This window comes from Clytia hemisphaerica, unplaced genomic scaffold (genome assembly GCF_902728285.1).
Source record: "Clytia hemisphaerica strain Z4C2 unplaced genomic scaffold, Clytia hemisphaerica genome assembly, whole genome shotgun sequence".
In the NCBI taxonomy this organism is placed as follows: domain Eukaryota; kingdom Metazoa; phylum Cnidaria; class Hydrozoa; order Leptothecata; family Clytiidae; genus Clytia; species Clytia hemisphaerica.
The window spans coordinates 420,469-436,233 of record NW_027103334.1 but is presented as its reverse complement, the minus strand read 5'-3'; the positions used below and the strand labels follow the sequence as shown (position 1 = coordinate 436,233).

The 15,765-nt window shown below is 35.8% G+C and overlaps 1 protein-coding gene across 1 annotated transcript in view; it reads right to left on the bottom strand.

The window, feature by feature from the left end:
• Positions 1–15,476, bottom strand: part of LOC136816762 (calcium-transporting ATPase type 2C member 1-like) — a 55,111-nt gene extending 39,635 nt beyond the window's left edge. Inside the window, exons 1-18 of the mRNA XM_067073080.1 lie at positions 15,146–15,476; positions 14,814–14,903; positions 14,579–14,614; positions 14,407–14,468; positions 14,157–14,265; positions 13,800–13,949; positions 11,304–11,372; positions 10,745–10,820; positions 9,722–9,788; positions 9,224–9,348; positions 8,832–8,929; positions 8,405–8,500; positions 5,042–5,131; positions 3,422–3,535; positions 2,785–2,938; positions 2,323–2,463; positions 1,727–1,857; positions 1,090–1,140 (exon numbers count right to left, since the gene is read on the bottom strand). Coding sequence (XP_066929181.1) covers positions 1,090–1,140; positions 1,727–1,857; positions 2,323–2,463; positions 2,785–2,938; positions 3,422–3,535; positions 5,042–5,131; positions 8,405–8,500; positions 8,832–8,929; positions 9,224–9,348; positions 9,722–9,788; positions 10,745–10,820; positions 11,304–11,372; positions 13,800–13,949; positions 14,157–14,265; positions 14,407–14,468; positions 14,579–14,614; positions 14,814–14,903; positions 15,146–15,430 — 1,944 coding nt within the window. The 5' untranslated portion in view covers positions 15,431–15,476. The remainder of the gene's footprint in view (positions 1–1,089; positions 1,141–1,726; positions 1,858–2,322; positions 2,464–2,784; positions 2,939–3,421; positions 3,536–5,041; positions 5,132–8,404; positions 8,501–8,831; positions 8,930–9,223; positions 9,349–9,721; positions 9,789–10,744; positions 10,821–11,303; positions 11,373–13,799; positions 13,950–14,156; positions 14,266–14,406; positions 14,469–14,578; positions 14,615–14,813; positions 14,904–15,145) is intronic.
• Positions 15,477–15,765: the final 289 nt, after the last annotated feature.

The window sequence follows — 15,765 nt, the reverse complement described above, 5'->3', positions numbered from 1 at the left end:
ACAACTAATCAAATTGGTCTCGCCTAACAAGAAATAAAAACGAATCAGATAAGAGCTAAGGGAGCAAGCAAAGTTGTTGCAACAACGGTCCTGGATTGAAATCACCATAGTCCGTATAAAAAACCTCGGTCTGGAAGCCTTTTATTTCTTTCCATTCTTTCTAACTTGAACTAAGTTGAGAAATAAGTTGATAAATAGGTTTCGCTCACTTTTTGATCGTGCAATTAAATCTTAAACCGCAATCCCAAGAGGAGTATTTGGTAACGTGATCAAAAACTGAGCAAATCTATTTTTATCTTATAATATTAACAAAGGAGAATGCTGACAAATAGTTAAAACAATAAGCTTCTAGACCAGGGTCTGTGGTCAGATCACAAATCAGATTAGAGGTGTATATCAAGTGCAAAACTGCTACTTATCGACTCTTTTTACACCTGCCCTTGTTTGTGACGAACCTTAATCTTTAACAGTTTTTGTTGCGTACTTTTAAAATGGTCAACAATTTACTTGTCGAATTATGAAGTCTGACGCAAAATTCAGTTGATCTTGATTGCTAACTTGGCAATTTTTTTGACAGTAGCGGATTAAGGGCAAACGTAGACGATGCTCTCGTCCGTTAGAGGGAGAGTAAACGCGGGACAATATAAATATGCGCGGAGTTTACAGCCGTAGGGCGGTTCACGGAAACCGTAGAGTTTGGAACAAACACTGTAAACACCTCCGACGTCCCCCCCCCGAATTAACCTCCGTTTTCAGATTTATCCCGCCTCTACACAAAGGTCATTATTCCCCTTTAGTGACCTTTGTCTAGACGATTGGATCATCTAGGGCAAACGTTTAAAAGGGCTGACGCTGACTTAGGACTGGCGTAAAAAAGGCCGCTAAGTAACTTATATCATGATGAAGTGAATTTTTTAAATCAATGTCTCGAATGTCTTCTTATAAACTCGGACAATTATTCAGCTGGTTCATTCTGGCCTTTAGACTCGATAACTCCAAATTTCATTATTCACCATAAAAAATTAGGAATTTAAGAAAATATTAAAATATCATATATTTTACTTTATCTATCATGGATATACCGCGTACCTTTACAATTGTGACTTTATTCTTTGGGCTGACCCTGTAGAAAATTGATATCTGAAACCAAAACGAATTAAACAATATTTAACAAGGATGATATATTTATTTTTCATGAAGAAAGATAAATTACATTTTACATTGCATTGGGTTTTTCCAGATATTGATTTTCGAAGTATCGAACCCCCTGGATATCCACTCTCAAAAATATGCTCAATCCCCAGGATATCCTCTCTTATAAAGATGCTTACCCCCTGGATATCATATTTCTTGTCTGTTAGACCTTAAGAGATTGGTCCCTATAAAGTCGGTACGAATTGAAAGAAGAGCCAAAAAAACTCGAAAAGGCTATCTGGGTTACTTAAAAAGAGGTTGAAAAGATTTTTTTCTATTTTGATAACCAAACCGAAGTAAGGCTGCAACTGAGGAGGGGTTAGATCCACAGAACGATTGCTGTGTAAATGCATCGAGAGCGCGACGTTGTAGTGCCGTTTGATGTTAATTTCTAACACTGCAATGTCTTCTTTTGGGGTATCATTAAAAAAAAACTCCGCTCAAAGATTGCGGGTAAAATATAGTCCAGGGTTTGTAAAGATCAGTGGTTGGTTAAACTTCTCGGTAATACCAAGTAATTAACGGTAAGTACCTGTTCAATGACCCTTCTCAATTCATAACAATCCATGGATTCCAATTGTTCACCAGAGATGACATTTCTTTGTTCAGTGACTTTCAAACCGATAGCTTGTGCAACTGCAACTGCTGTGTCCTTGGCATCCCCTGCGGTAAAAATTACAATTTTTTTTATATATAAGAACATAAGGCTTCGATGGCCAAAATTTGAAGAACAAGTTGAGAACATGTGAAAGGCTTTGCGGACTCTAAAACACCTGATTTCTTAGGAAAATGGAAAAAAATGCTCACAAAATGGTCAAAATAAAAAGTTAAGAACATTTTAAGGCTTGAAATTCAAAAAGTTAAGAACATCCGAAGACTTCAAAAATTTTGGATGTTCTTATAAAAAAAACGTGTACAGCGAGTTTATCTATCTTCACTTTTCAGGACGACTGAAGCGATTTGGGATAACCCATAGCTCTGACCCACAAAATCGAGGACTTATTGGACCCAGGTCTAGCAAACATATATTATTAAGACGTAAATATTTCTGACTGAAACGCTCAAGCTCTGATAATCGCATTTTAAAATCTTATTTTATCAGTATTCTTCATTTTAGATGATACAAACCTGTGATCATTTTGACTTGTACGCCACTGTCTTGAAGTACTTGGATCGATTCAGGTACTCCCCTTCGCGGGGGGTCGATTATCCCAGCAAGACCAAGGTAGGTGAGATTCGAAAGATCTTTTCCATGCGCGAATGCGATGACTGAGAAGAAAGGTTGGTAAGGTTTTGATGAGGTTTTGATGAGGTCAAAACTTCTAATATAACGAGCAAAGTCTTACATTAAATCCAAAAACTTTCAGGGACTAGCGGTTTTGAAAAAAATATTGATCATTTTAAGCGATACAAAAGATTTCGTGATTTTTCCACCTTGTAAAAATATTATTGCTTGCAGAGGTTTGTATATCATTTATAATTATATAATCAAGCGCGCGCATAAAGGTTGCCCCAAAAAATCGAAAAGGTACCAAAAGTCCAAACACGCAATTAAAACACAACAACAAAAGCAATAGGTTGCAAAGCTACCTCTTAAACCACGTGATGCAAGTTGATGTGCTGCATCAAGAATTTCTTTTCGTTTGTTGTTTGTCATGACAACGGAGCCACCATCATGGTAAGACGTTCTACATTTATCAAGAACCCTCTCTACTGCTCCTTTCACATGGTAAACCTCTTCAGCCTAAAATATTGGAATATATGTTAATAGGGAAGGACGTGGTTTAGTTGTAACGCTCTCGTTAAGTTAGATAAGTTAGGGTCAGTTAAACTAGCTTGAACCACTCAGCAAGGCATCAGTTGCGATGGTCTAGTGGTTAGTGCAGTGGTATCGAAGACGAAAGATGGGTAGTTCGAGACGAATTATTGACATTAATTTTCATTCTTTTTAGTTAAAAAACTTAATTTGTTTTCAGTAATATTTATCATTGAAACATCATATAAAAATCTTGATTGAATTTATAAAAAAGATTTATAACAAATTTCCACAATTCATTTTCTCGAGGTCTTCGGCCGTGTAAGAAGGTATTCGACCGCTGCATCAAGTCTTCGGTTTTTAATTCAGGTCTTCGGCCGCTAAATCAGGTCTGCGACCGCTGACGGAAAAAAAAATCTGAAAAAAAATTTTCGTCACCGAAAAATAGTACAAACTTCACTGTGTAAATACCTCATTATTGTAGGCCCATGTCTTTTTAGTTTTAACAGCCATCCATTTGGTCTCAGAACTGAAAGGGATTTCGTCAACCCTTGTATACTCATCTCCGAGACGAATCAATCCCACCTGAAAGATAAAAATCATTTTCATTTTTAGGAGTTTATGCCTGTAGCATCTGTTTATTCTCATAAAAAGCCCTATCAAACCACAAAAGCAGTCATTAACTATTTGCTGACATGTTTATAATGACTGTCTACTATTCAATTTGTTATATTTCCACTTTTGAAAAGGTCGGGTTAAAAGTTTTCAATAAAATTTGGAATATCACGATACGATAACTTTTAAAAAAGAACATTTTATTAGTGGTGAAAAAAAAATTAAAAATGTTCTTTTAGAAAATATAATTTCACTAGTTTTAAGCGTTGGGGGTGTCTGTTTTTGAAGAATAATCACTAGTAACTTTATTAAGGTGCCTTTTTTCTCTTCAATCTGTACATAGACTTTGTCATGCGCCTGATGATCGAGAAAAGCCGTAGCGATCCATTAATCCAGTTCTTTGTCCACAAGTATTGTATAAATAATCATTCAATCTCAAGAAATGAAAGGATGATAAAGCGCGAGAATGGCTTGAGTTCATCAGGAATATCGTTGCTACCTTGGTGTGGCTATGTTGCTGATGACTTAGTTTTATTTTTACAATCCAAAACTGGTCTCCAGAGCGCTACTGTTCTGCTTAATGAAGTCTTTGCAAAATTTGGTTGATACTTAACCATCCAGATGAAATACCCTACCCATCCTCAATTATTGATCTCGGTGAAAGTCAACTGCCAAACGTGTGAAATTTTAAATATCTTGGTGCTTATCTCAATTCGAATCAGCCTAATACTGGTGAAAAGGAGATCACTCACCGTATTCAACTAGCATCTGCAAAATTTTCACAAATGTCAAATCTTTTTATACAAAACTTTCATTTAAAGCTGAAAACGAGAGTTTTGTTTTTGAATTGTTTTGTTCGAAGTCGTCTTGTGTATGCCTGTCAGAATTGGAACCTTAATCAAGAACAGTTTGATCGTCTTGACCTGGCGTATCGAAAATTTCTGCGTCGAATGGTACGTGGTGGTTTCAAATTTTTAAATGAGAATGAAAATGATTACAGATTTTCAATAAACAACGCGCAGCTCCACAGGATCTTTGGAACCTCTGATGTTAGCCATTTTATCAAATCATAGCAACATCACTATGCTGCACACGTCCTTCGTATGCCCTCTTCTCGTTCTTTTAAATTATTAACATTTAATGATGACCAATACACGAGAAGAGGTCGCCCTGCCAAGTCTTTGTTGGATCAAGTTGTTGGTCATAAAATGATTTCTATTAGTCAAGTAATGATGTGAATTTGAATTTATAACTAGTTCGACATGGGAAAATACCTCTAAGTGAATAGGCCTCACGGTGAGATACTTTCCCATGTCCAACCATGTCCAGTAATGGGCGGTTGTAGAACTTTATTATTATTTTTATTATTATTATTTTATTAGCTAAGGATAAAAATCCTAGAAAATAAAAGTTAAAACTTTACATATAAGGAAACGTTATAAATTGATGCCGAAATTGAACGGCAACATGATATACCTTTAATCCGACAGCGACGATAGCACCCTCTGTAGCTTGTCCATGCAATGAACCATTTCTTATAGAAGCATTGTTGCAAAGACAACCAGTCTAAAAAAACGAAATGAATGTTTCTGAAAACTATGTAAGTTTCAACGAGCATCGAATTACTTTTCTAAGTTTGGTGTATAAATTGCACTAAAACCTGATAGTATTGATTTGCTTTTCTTTAATTTTGATCAGTACATCAGGCGCTGTGGTATAGTGGTCATTGACCTTGGTTGCTGCACAGGCGACTGAGGTTCGATTCCCACTCGCAGCGGTTCACTTGGCAAGTGGATGAACCTTCGCCCGGGTCAACCCAAGCCATGTGAGGGAAATTGGGTAGTCAGTCCAAGGTGCTGACGGGGCGCTAATTAGCGTCTATAGTTGCGTAAATAGACCTCAAAGCCTCCTGCAACCCAATCAAATAGAAATAGAAATAGAATTTTCATTCCGTCCATTTTGTTGCTTTTGTCTGCTATAAAACTAAACCAGGATTAATCCTATAATCTGAAAACTTGCTGTTGGCTTCCGAAATCGAAGGAATATTTGATTTTTCCATCTCTCGAAGAATCGTAGAAAATAATGGATGTCATGAAACTTTTAGTATGAAATCAACTTAAATCGTTTTCTTTAATCAAACTAGAATCGTAGAAAACATTTAAATATTCGAACCCTTGAAGGTCAAATTAGAGAGAGTCAACAACTTTTTAGCTTTAAATAAAATTTGAAAACAAGCAACATGCTGAATGGACCTACCTAATGATTAACATCAGATGAAAATAAGAAAAAAGTGACAATAATCGTACAAAAATTCAGAATGGAAAAATAAAGCTTGTGTGTTGAATAATGTAAAATGGTAAAAAGAAATTTCCTCAAATACGAAAATCACTTAAACCATTCAGGCCCAAAAGACCTTTTAAGCCGTTTTTGGCCCAAATTTGCCCAAAAAGATTTTTCCTTAAAAATCTGGCTCCGTCACATTTTGGGCATTGCCATTTTGCATCATTGTGCAAAAAATCAGAAAAAAATTATGAGTCAACATTGAGAAAAGCTACATTTTCTTATTTGGTTAAAGGGAATTTCCCCAAAATACGAAAATCCATCTTTTAAGGCGAATAAGAATTTTCCAGGCAAAACCACTTCAGCCATTCTTTAGAGAATCTTGACCTCCATCTTTGTACAAAAAATCAGAAACAAGTGATACTTTTATGGACCTACCTGGTTATCAAAACTAATCAAAGAACATTGAAACAATGAACCACATAAGACATAACTGGTCAAAATACAAAAAAATTAAGAAAAATGAAAGCATATCTATTGGGAGAAACTATCAACACAATTGAAAAATACTTTTGAATAAGAAATAATTTTTAAGGAGTTCCGGATTCAAAGGATGATTTTTTTGGAAATCAAACAGTGCTAAGTTTTGGGCATCATCATAAAGAACATTTTTCTGTAAAGAAACAATTAAATAAGTTGAAAAAATGTGACGGAAATGTGAAAAAAAACGACGATTTCCGGCACATTTCCGGTTCTACAGACCGGAAAAAAATTTTTTCGACAAACGGTTTTCGACACCTTTTCGGCAGTACTAATGTGCATCTATGTGCAAAAAATCGCAAAAAACTAATGAGAAAATCTCGAGAAAATCTCAAAAAACCGCTTTTTTCGGGACATTTCCGGTTCTAGCGGCCGGAAAAATTTCTTTTTCGAAAATTGGGCTCTGTCACATTTTGGGCATTGCCATTTTACATCATTGTGCAAAAAATCATGAAAATCTGTCGAGTATAAGTTGAAAAAATGAAGGAAAACCGTTTTACGCCGGTTTTCGGCTGTTCCGGCGATTTTTAAGGAGTTCCGGATTCAAAGGATGACTTTTTTGGAAATCAAACGATGCTAAGTTTTGGGCATCATCATAAAGAACATTTTTCTGTAAAGAAACAATTAAATAAGTTGAAAAAATGTGACGGAAATGTGAAAAAACGACGATTTCCGGCACATTTCCGGTTCTACAGACCGGAAAAATTTTTTTTTCCGCAAACGGTTTTCGACACCTTTTCGGCAGTACTAATGTGCATCTATGTGCAAAAAATCGCAAAAACTAATGATAAAATCTCGAGAAAATCTCAAAAAACCGCTTTTTTCGGGACATTTCCGGTTCTACCGGCCGGAAAATTTTTTTTTTCGAAAATTGGGCTCTGTCACATTTTGGGCATTGCCATTTTACATCATTGTGCAAAAAATCATGAAAATCTGTCGAGTATAAGTTGAAAAAATGAAGGAAAACCGTTTTACGCCGGTTTTCGGCTGTTCCGGCGATTTTTAAGGAGTTCCGGATTCAAAGGATGATTTTTTTGGAAATCAAACGATGCTAAGTTTTGGGCATCATCATAAAGAACATTTTTCTGTAAAGAAACAATTAAATAAGTTGAAAAAATGTGACGGAAATGTGAAAAAACGACGATTTCCGGCACATTTCCGGTTCTACAGACCGGAAAAATTTTTTTTTCGAAAATCGGGCTCCGTCACATTCAGGGGTTTACGGTCATGCACCTTTGTGCCAAAAATCAGAAAAAACTAATGAGCCAATCTCGAGAAAAGCTGGTAACTAACGAACGAACTAACTAACGAACATGGGTTAATTTATAGGACCTCCACCCCACCGGGGTAGGTCCAAAAAGTAATGACATCATTTTACACAAAGTCCAAAAAACCCTATTTTTAGGCAGTTTTTGGCCCAAATTTGCCCAAATATTTTTTTTTTCCAAAATCGGGCGCCGACACATTTTAGGCATTGCCATTTCGCATCATTGTGCAAAAAATCAGAAAATAATAATGAGTCAACATTGAGAAAAGCTATATTTTCTTATTTGGTTAAAGGGAATTTCCCCAAAAATACGAAAATCCGTTTTTTAAGGCGAATAAGAATTTCCCGGGAAAAACCACTTCAGCCATTCTTTAGAGAATCTTGCCCTCCATCTTTGTACAAAAAATCAGAAAAAAGTAATGACAGGATTTTGCACAAAGTCCAAAAAACCCTATTTTTAGGTAGTTTTTGGCCCAAATTTGCCCAAATAAATTTTTTCTCAAAAATCGGGCTCCGTCACGTTCTGGGCATTGCCATTTTGCATCATTGTGCAAAAAATCAGAAAAAACTAATGAGCCAATCCTGAGAAAAGCTGGTAACAGACGGACGGACGGACGGACGAACGAACGGACGGACGGACATGGGTTAATTTATAGAACCTCCACCGGGGTACCCGGAGGTAGGTCCAAAAACAAAACATCACTTGTGATACACTTCAAGTAAAAGATGTTTTTTACAAAAAGGTTGATTACCTTGACTAACTGAGTGAGTGAGAGGTCTGTGAATTCTGATGCTGCGACACCATCGATCATAACTTCACCATGCCCTGAATACCCTATACCTGTCACCTTCGTGAAAAGAAGAAAAGAAAGGTTAATCAGTCATTAAGTATAAGGACCCTATACTACATACCATAGACGGTAGGCTTACACACCATAGCACGCACAAAAACAACATATTCACAACACAGGCAAGGAACAAATCATCGAGAGACAAGTTTGATCTGAATATAGAGTCTTTAAAAGTTTAACTAAGGCAGATAAATCGTTTTGAAGTTATCTTACCATTCATTTTAAATGGGCGGGGATGAACAAAAAATTTCAAACTAAAAGCAGGATCTTAGTCAAAACAAAGAATAGACGAGATTATGTCATTTCAACCAAATCTGACCAAACATACCATTGCTTTTCGGTTGTCTGGTAACACCAAATCAGTAACTGTCATTTCGTTTTTTGTCAATGTTCCAGTTTTATCAGAACAGATGACTGTTGCACAACCTGAAGTAGCAAAAAGAAAAGATAAAAGAAAAAGCAAAAGAAAAGATAAACAGTTGGGCTTCTTTCCATATTTAACAAGAAAAACTACCAAGTAATACATATTTCAAATGGTTTATCAGTCGATTGATTGTACAATAATTAGTTGATTATGGTAAAATGAGCTGCTGCTATTTCACCAACATTCCTTTTCTCAAAATATTCAGCAAACAAACTTTACCTTTTCCCTTTTCCCATTGGCATAAAGAATACTTAAATTTACTATCACATGACCAGATAGAGTAAAGAAGGACAAACCTAGCGTTTCAACAACAGGAAGGCGTTTGACTATCGCATTTTTCCTTGCCATTCTCATAACTCCCAGAGCTAAGGTTACTGTCACAACGATTGGCAAACCTTCAGGGATTGCTGCCACTGCAAGACTGAAAAGAGAAAATTCGCTGTGTTAAATCATAGGAGCACTGTTTAAAATAAAAATCCATGGCAAACCAACATTGACCAAGATCAGATTACCCAATCGCTGAGTTGGAGATTACCGAGGGTCCCACACCCCTTAGATTGAAAGACGAATGCTCCACGCACGGAGCTACCCAGCCACGAACGGAGAAAAATTCAAAAATCAGTACAGTTAATTTCATTATTAAAATTAGTTTGAAAGATTTTTAGCCCTAATTGATTTTCTCGAAATTGCAAGTCCTCTCTTGAACTAGAGGGGGGGGCTGAAACCATGCTCAACCTATCTTATCTCTCGTTGTAAACTTAACTAACCACATCATTGGGTATAACGACATTTACCTGACACCAATCGTGAACATTTCTACAATACGTCGCTTCTGCACCCATCCAAGGAATACAACGAACCCTATAAATAAAAAAAACAACTTCAATCAATTTTTGAGACATCATAAAGGTCAATCATTATGTTAATAGGCTTTAGCTTTTCTTCTCAATAGCGTCACCATAATAAGAGGAGATTTCAACTGAACTGAAAAGTGTGAGCTTTCCTGTAGGTACTCTTAGGTACCTAATAGCCGGGGGGTTTGGAATAAGCAGGGGGGTTGGAAAAAATCTCAAAATTCAATAAGTGGGGGGGGGGTACGAATAAAAATGTCCTGGGTGGAAAATGATCAAAAAGAAGGCTAATACAGCAGAATTAGGCAAAAGAGGGAACTTTCAAAAAAAATTTCCCAAAAATCAATAAGCAGGGGGTTGGAATAAGAATTAGCTAGGTACCTGAGAGTATTTAAGGTTAAGAGATTTCAACTGAACTGAAAAGTGTGAGCTTTCCTGTAGGTATTTTAGGTTAAGTGAGTGAATAAAGGTACAAGAAAATCGAAAGTAAAAAGAGAAATAATAATTCCATAGAATGCAACACCCCTGGCTCTTAGGGGGGGGCTAGAATCTAAAGTTCTGGCTGGGGGCTCTTTTTCCCTAAGATCAGGGGGGGGCTACTTACTCAGGGGGGCTATTTGTTTAGGTCTGTTTACTGGGGGCTAACCTAACAACTCTTTCCAAGAACTAAGAAATTTTTCTTTGTACATTTTGATATTTTGTTTGTGTAATAATGAAGTCGTACTATTGACGTTTGTTGATTAGAATTTCAAAAGAAGACATTATACATAAGCTTTTTGATAGTTCTAGTTTTTAAATTCTGAAGAGTTCAGATTTTTAAGCATAAATTAAATTTTTTTTTTTTGTAATTTGGTAGGGGGGCTGTCTATTTCGAATTTTGGTGGGAGCTAAATCTCAGGGGGGGGGCTGAACCTTCAGGGGGGGGGGGGGGCTTCAACCCCTCTGCACTCTATGAATTCTGTATACCTATGATCAAAATGGAATATGTGGAGAGCTGAGCACCAAGTTGATCCATACTCTTTTGCAATGGGGTTTTTGGAGGCTGTAAAAAGAAATTCAGAAAGTCGAGTTAAACAAATGTATACACTCTGATGATCATTACTCAGAATCATGTATTACAATAGCTAGAGGGTAAGAAAAAAAACATCTATATACCGTGGAATTTCAATAACTCGAACCTCTTTTTTCGAAACTTTCCATAGTTCAAACTTATATCAGCTCATGTCAAGTAAAACACTTTATAATTCGAATCATCCTGTAATTCGAGCTAATTGACTTCGAGATTGAATAATGATAATTCAACGTTATTAAAATGTACAAGGGCCAGCAAGGGCCACATTTTTATGAAATGAAAAAAAAACACATTTTTCCAAATTCTTGAATTGTCATACTTCAGATGAAAATGTTTGAATCATTTATGTACGTTCAAATGGTCATTCTTCATGTAAATTTTATTCTGAACAATATTTCGACCTCCAAAGAAAAACACATTTTGCCAAACGACCCAACAAAATAAAACGCTGACCTCTTCTTCTTTCATCATTTGAAAAACGGACCCAAACTCTGAATCAACACCAGTACCAAAGACAATACCCTAAAATGAAAAAAAGCATCCATGTCAATGTTGTTAAAACTACGCAATTCCAACTATAATGACTGTGACTATAGAAGCCTACCTAATATTCTTACAGTTAATTTATGAATTTTAGAATATTTTGAAGCAGAAAGGTAGCGCAAACCCGAAGAGTTCCGAATAACAGAAAAAAAATTTTTCCACAGGGTTTTTAATTTTTTTCTCAAGATTGACACGGCAACAATTTCTCCTCCAAAAGGCTATTTTCCACTCTTTTTTCCCTGACCTTTCCCTTGGTTGTGTTGATCAAAATCAGCCTTTTATTATAGCATTCTCCTGTCCGTGGTGTTGTATTCATTTTGAAGGACCACTTAAGCTTTTTGTTTTGATCAAAATGTTAAGCTAGGCTATCATATTTAAAACGAAGGTCCTTTATCCAAAAACTTTATGAAAATCAAGTCAATTTTGATGAAACTGTCTTAGATCTCCTGTCCCAAAGACCGGTCTTCGAAAACTGTGATGAAATTCCCTCGGATGAAGAAATAAGGACTGCCATTTCAAAGTTGAAAAATAAAGCTCCAGGAGAGTCTGGAGTGATGACCCAATCGTGGAAAATAATTATCGACAGCCAAGAAATTTTCCAGATATTGAAATCAATCATAACTGATTTCTGGGTAACCGAAACAGTACCTAAAGAATGGAACATTGGCAGGCTTAATGTGTTACCGAAAAAAGGAGATCTTTCCTTGCCAAAAAATTACAGAGGAATCATGCTCCTTGAAAATGCATATAAAATTATTGCAATTATTCTACATCGTAGACTTCTACCGATTGAGGAAAGTTTAGATCATGAGAGTCAATCAGGTTTCCGCCCTGGTAGAGGCTGTATGGATGCTGTGTTTACCGTTAAAACTGCCATAAAGAAAAGACGAGAACATGGACTGGAGACCTGGATTTTATTCCTAGATCTAGTTAAAGCTTTCGACCGTGTTCCGAGAATCGCTTTGTGGAAGGTACTTGAGAATATGGAGTACCTTTGAAATTGATAAATCTCTTAATAGTTTTACACGCTGACTTCACTGTGAAATTCGTTATAGGCGATGTAGTCCGTACCATTAACAGCATCGTCGGTGTGAAACAAGGTGATATTTTGGGACCGCTATTGTTTACCTTTTACATTACCGCAATGATTGAAACCTGGAAGTTATCCTGTGGTATACCGTTTTGCATATTTCGGAGTAAGAGTGATTTTGTAATGACCGGTCGTAGAACAACCACGAAAGGAGAAGATTTCGAGCTTCCAGACTCGGAATATGCAGACGATACGGCTTTTGTTATTTGAGAGTCGAGATCATATCCAACAGGGAGCTACTTCAATAATCGTCCACTTTGATCGTTTCGGAATGGAAATTCATACCGGTGCAATAAATCCCAAGTCAGACTCCAAAACGGAGATATTGTTCTGTGCAAAACCGATATTCATGTATGACAACCCTGAAACCCTTGATAATGTCGACTTATCTGATGTAATTATTGATGAAAAGCGTTATTTGCCCATTGTTGACGAGTTTTGTTACCTTGGTAGTATAGTTACCAACGATTGTACCGATGAAAAGGATGTGGATACCCGTATTGCCAAAGCAAGTGGTGCTTTTGGAATGTTGAGAAAATGTTTGTTTGCATCATCTGATATTACCAATAAGGCCAAAGGATCAATATTTCGTTCGTTAATCTTACCAATTCTTCTTTATGGTAGTGAATGTTGGTGCATGACGGAATCTTTATTGAGAAAGATTCGTAGCTTTTACCATGGTTGTATACGTAGTATGTGCCGAGTAAATCGAAAGCACACATTTCTACATAGAATCTCAACTGATGAGCTTCTTGAACGTGTTGGGCTCGAATCTATCGAAACGTATATTTATAGACAGCAATTGAGGTGGATTGGTCACGTGAGTAGGATGGACTGGGATCGTCTTCCTCGGAAAATGCTTTCCTCATGGGTAGTATCGAAACGACCCAGGGGATGTCCTAAGATGACGTATGGTCGTTCAATTCGAAAATGTATGTCTAAATGTGGTATAAATGTTGATAATTGGTTTGTTATGGCTGGAAATCGTTTGGAATGGAATGCAATGATTAGAAATTTGTCTATATAATTTTTTTTTTTTTTTTTTTTTTTTTTTTTTTTTTCTTCTAGTTAGATTACCCTTTTTTTTTCTACTTTAGTATGTTTCATTTTTCATCTTAGTTATATACTTTTTGTGGTCACTTTAGCTTTAGGAGGTGCTGTGATCCTCACCTTTTGGTGAGGCCTATCCCCTTGCATGGGAAGGCATCTGTCTGTCTGTCTGTTAAGCTAGGCTATCATATTTAAAACGAAGGTCCTTTATCAATCAGTATAGTTAGATAGGTGCATCCTTAAAAGATAAACATTAAAAACAATACCTTTCCTTTACCAGAACAAACAAGTGTGCCCATCAAAGCAATATTGTTTCTTTCAGAAAGACTTGCAGATGCTGAAAGCACCCCTGTTTGTTTTTTGGCAGGTTTGATTTCTCCTGTGAAACTGGATTCGTCTATTTGAAGATGAATTGCCTAAAAAAATCACATTGGAAAATACAAATATATGAAAAAGACTTGCCTTCCTAAAAAAGTCATTGCAATGTATTACACAAGTTAAAAAATAATTGTTCAAAATTCTTACTCAATAAATGTCATAAATGGCTATAACACATTGCATATTTTAAATCACCTATAACCATTTTAGAATAATGTTAGGGAGGAAAAAACCTATCAATTTACCTCGAACAAACGAACATCAGCAGGTACACGATCACCTGTCTCAATGGAGATGATGTCTCCAGGAACCAAGTTTTCTGCCAGGAAATCCACCCATTCTCCATCCCTCAAACTTTAAGACAAAAATGAAAAAAACTAAAACTACATTGTAGAGAAAGTTTTTCCAAAAATAAAAAGTATTATAGATGAGTTTTAAAATTATGATAGCAAAAGTAAGCACAAGTCAGGGCAATAGAGAGACAACATAACATACCAAAAGCATGTTGGAGGAACAAGCTTAGTGATTGCAGCAACAGATTGGTCTGATCTATATTCCTATGGAAAATTGTAACAGATTAATGGAAGAGCAGACAGAGATCAGTGCTATTAGTTTCTTTAGCAGTGTGTCTAGTTCTGAAGTGAAAGTAGATAATAGATGAAAATACCTGAATGAAAGCAACCGTGACCACGATTATAACAGCCTAAAATAAAAAAAATCAATAAAAGAATTAAGAACTTAACAAGGGGTAAAATATCATTGAATTTGGTGATAAATTTGAAAAAGATAGTCTTTAGCAATTCAGTACATCATAAAAAACATTAAAAATTTCTCTGCACTATTCAAAGCATTTTTAAAAAACACTAATAAAAGAAATTAAATATTTTTCCAGAGATACTTACGACAGTTATACTGACAGCATCATCATATTGACCCATACAAATACTCACAAACCCACTGACTAGTAACAGAATGATCATTGGTTCTTTGAACTAAAAAACGAAAACATGCATCGTTTTTATAACAGTCAATTATTATAATACACATACAAGCTTTAATTTTAAAGGAGTAATTTTACCTAACAATGAAATAAGCATGGACTTACTTCCTATAAATCAGTATCAAAAAATTTTTCAGAAGATAAAGAGTAGACCATACAAAATTCAGGAAACTATGGCCTTACCTCTTCTTAAAAAAAGGATAATACATAATAACAACAGATTATAAGACAAACCATCATTAAATATTTCTTCCATATTGGAGTCTCCTCTCCCACATCAAAATCGTTTCCACCGTAAAGTTTTTGACGATGTGTAACCTCTTTTGATGATAATCCTTGTTTCAATGAAGTCTGCATTAGATCTTCCATAGAGCCTACATCAGTTGAACATGCAGTTTGAGAATTCATTTTCACCATTTTGTTGTAGTTTTCTGTGTTTAGTAAGGGTTCCCTGTCAGGTTCAGTATCTTGCTGTTGCTTCTGTCTAATGTTAAGAATCTGGTCTTTGATTGATATCATTTTGAATTCATTTTAGAATTTTATTATTTGGTATAATGATTCTTATTTCTAAAAATATAAAATGAATTGTAGTGAGATTTATTGACAGAAAAATTTGAATCTTATCGTCAATGTTTCTGTATTTGAATCAACAAATTCCTATAAAGATTGACACTGCCTTCCCATATCAATGCCATAATCTATGAGCAACGATTGGGGCAAAAATGTCTCTGATCCTAAGGGTTATAGGCTTATTTCTATCTTGAGCTGTCTGATGAAAGTGAGAATTTGACGAGAGAGTCAACAAAGTGAAAAAAATCAATCGAAATTAAGGGGATTTTGAAAGTTTTTTATGT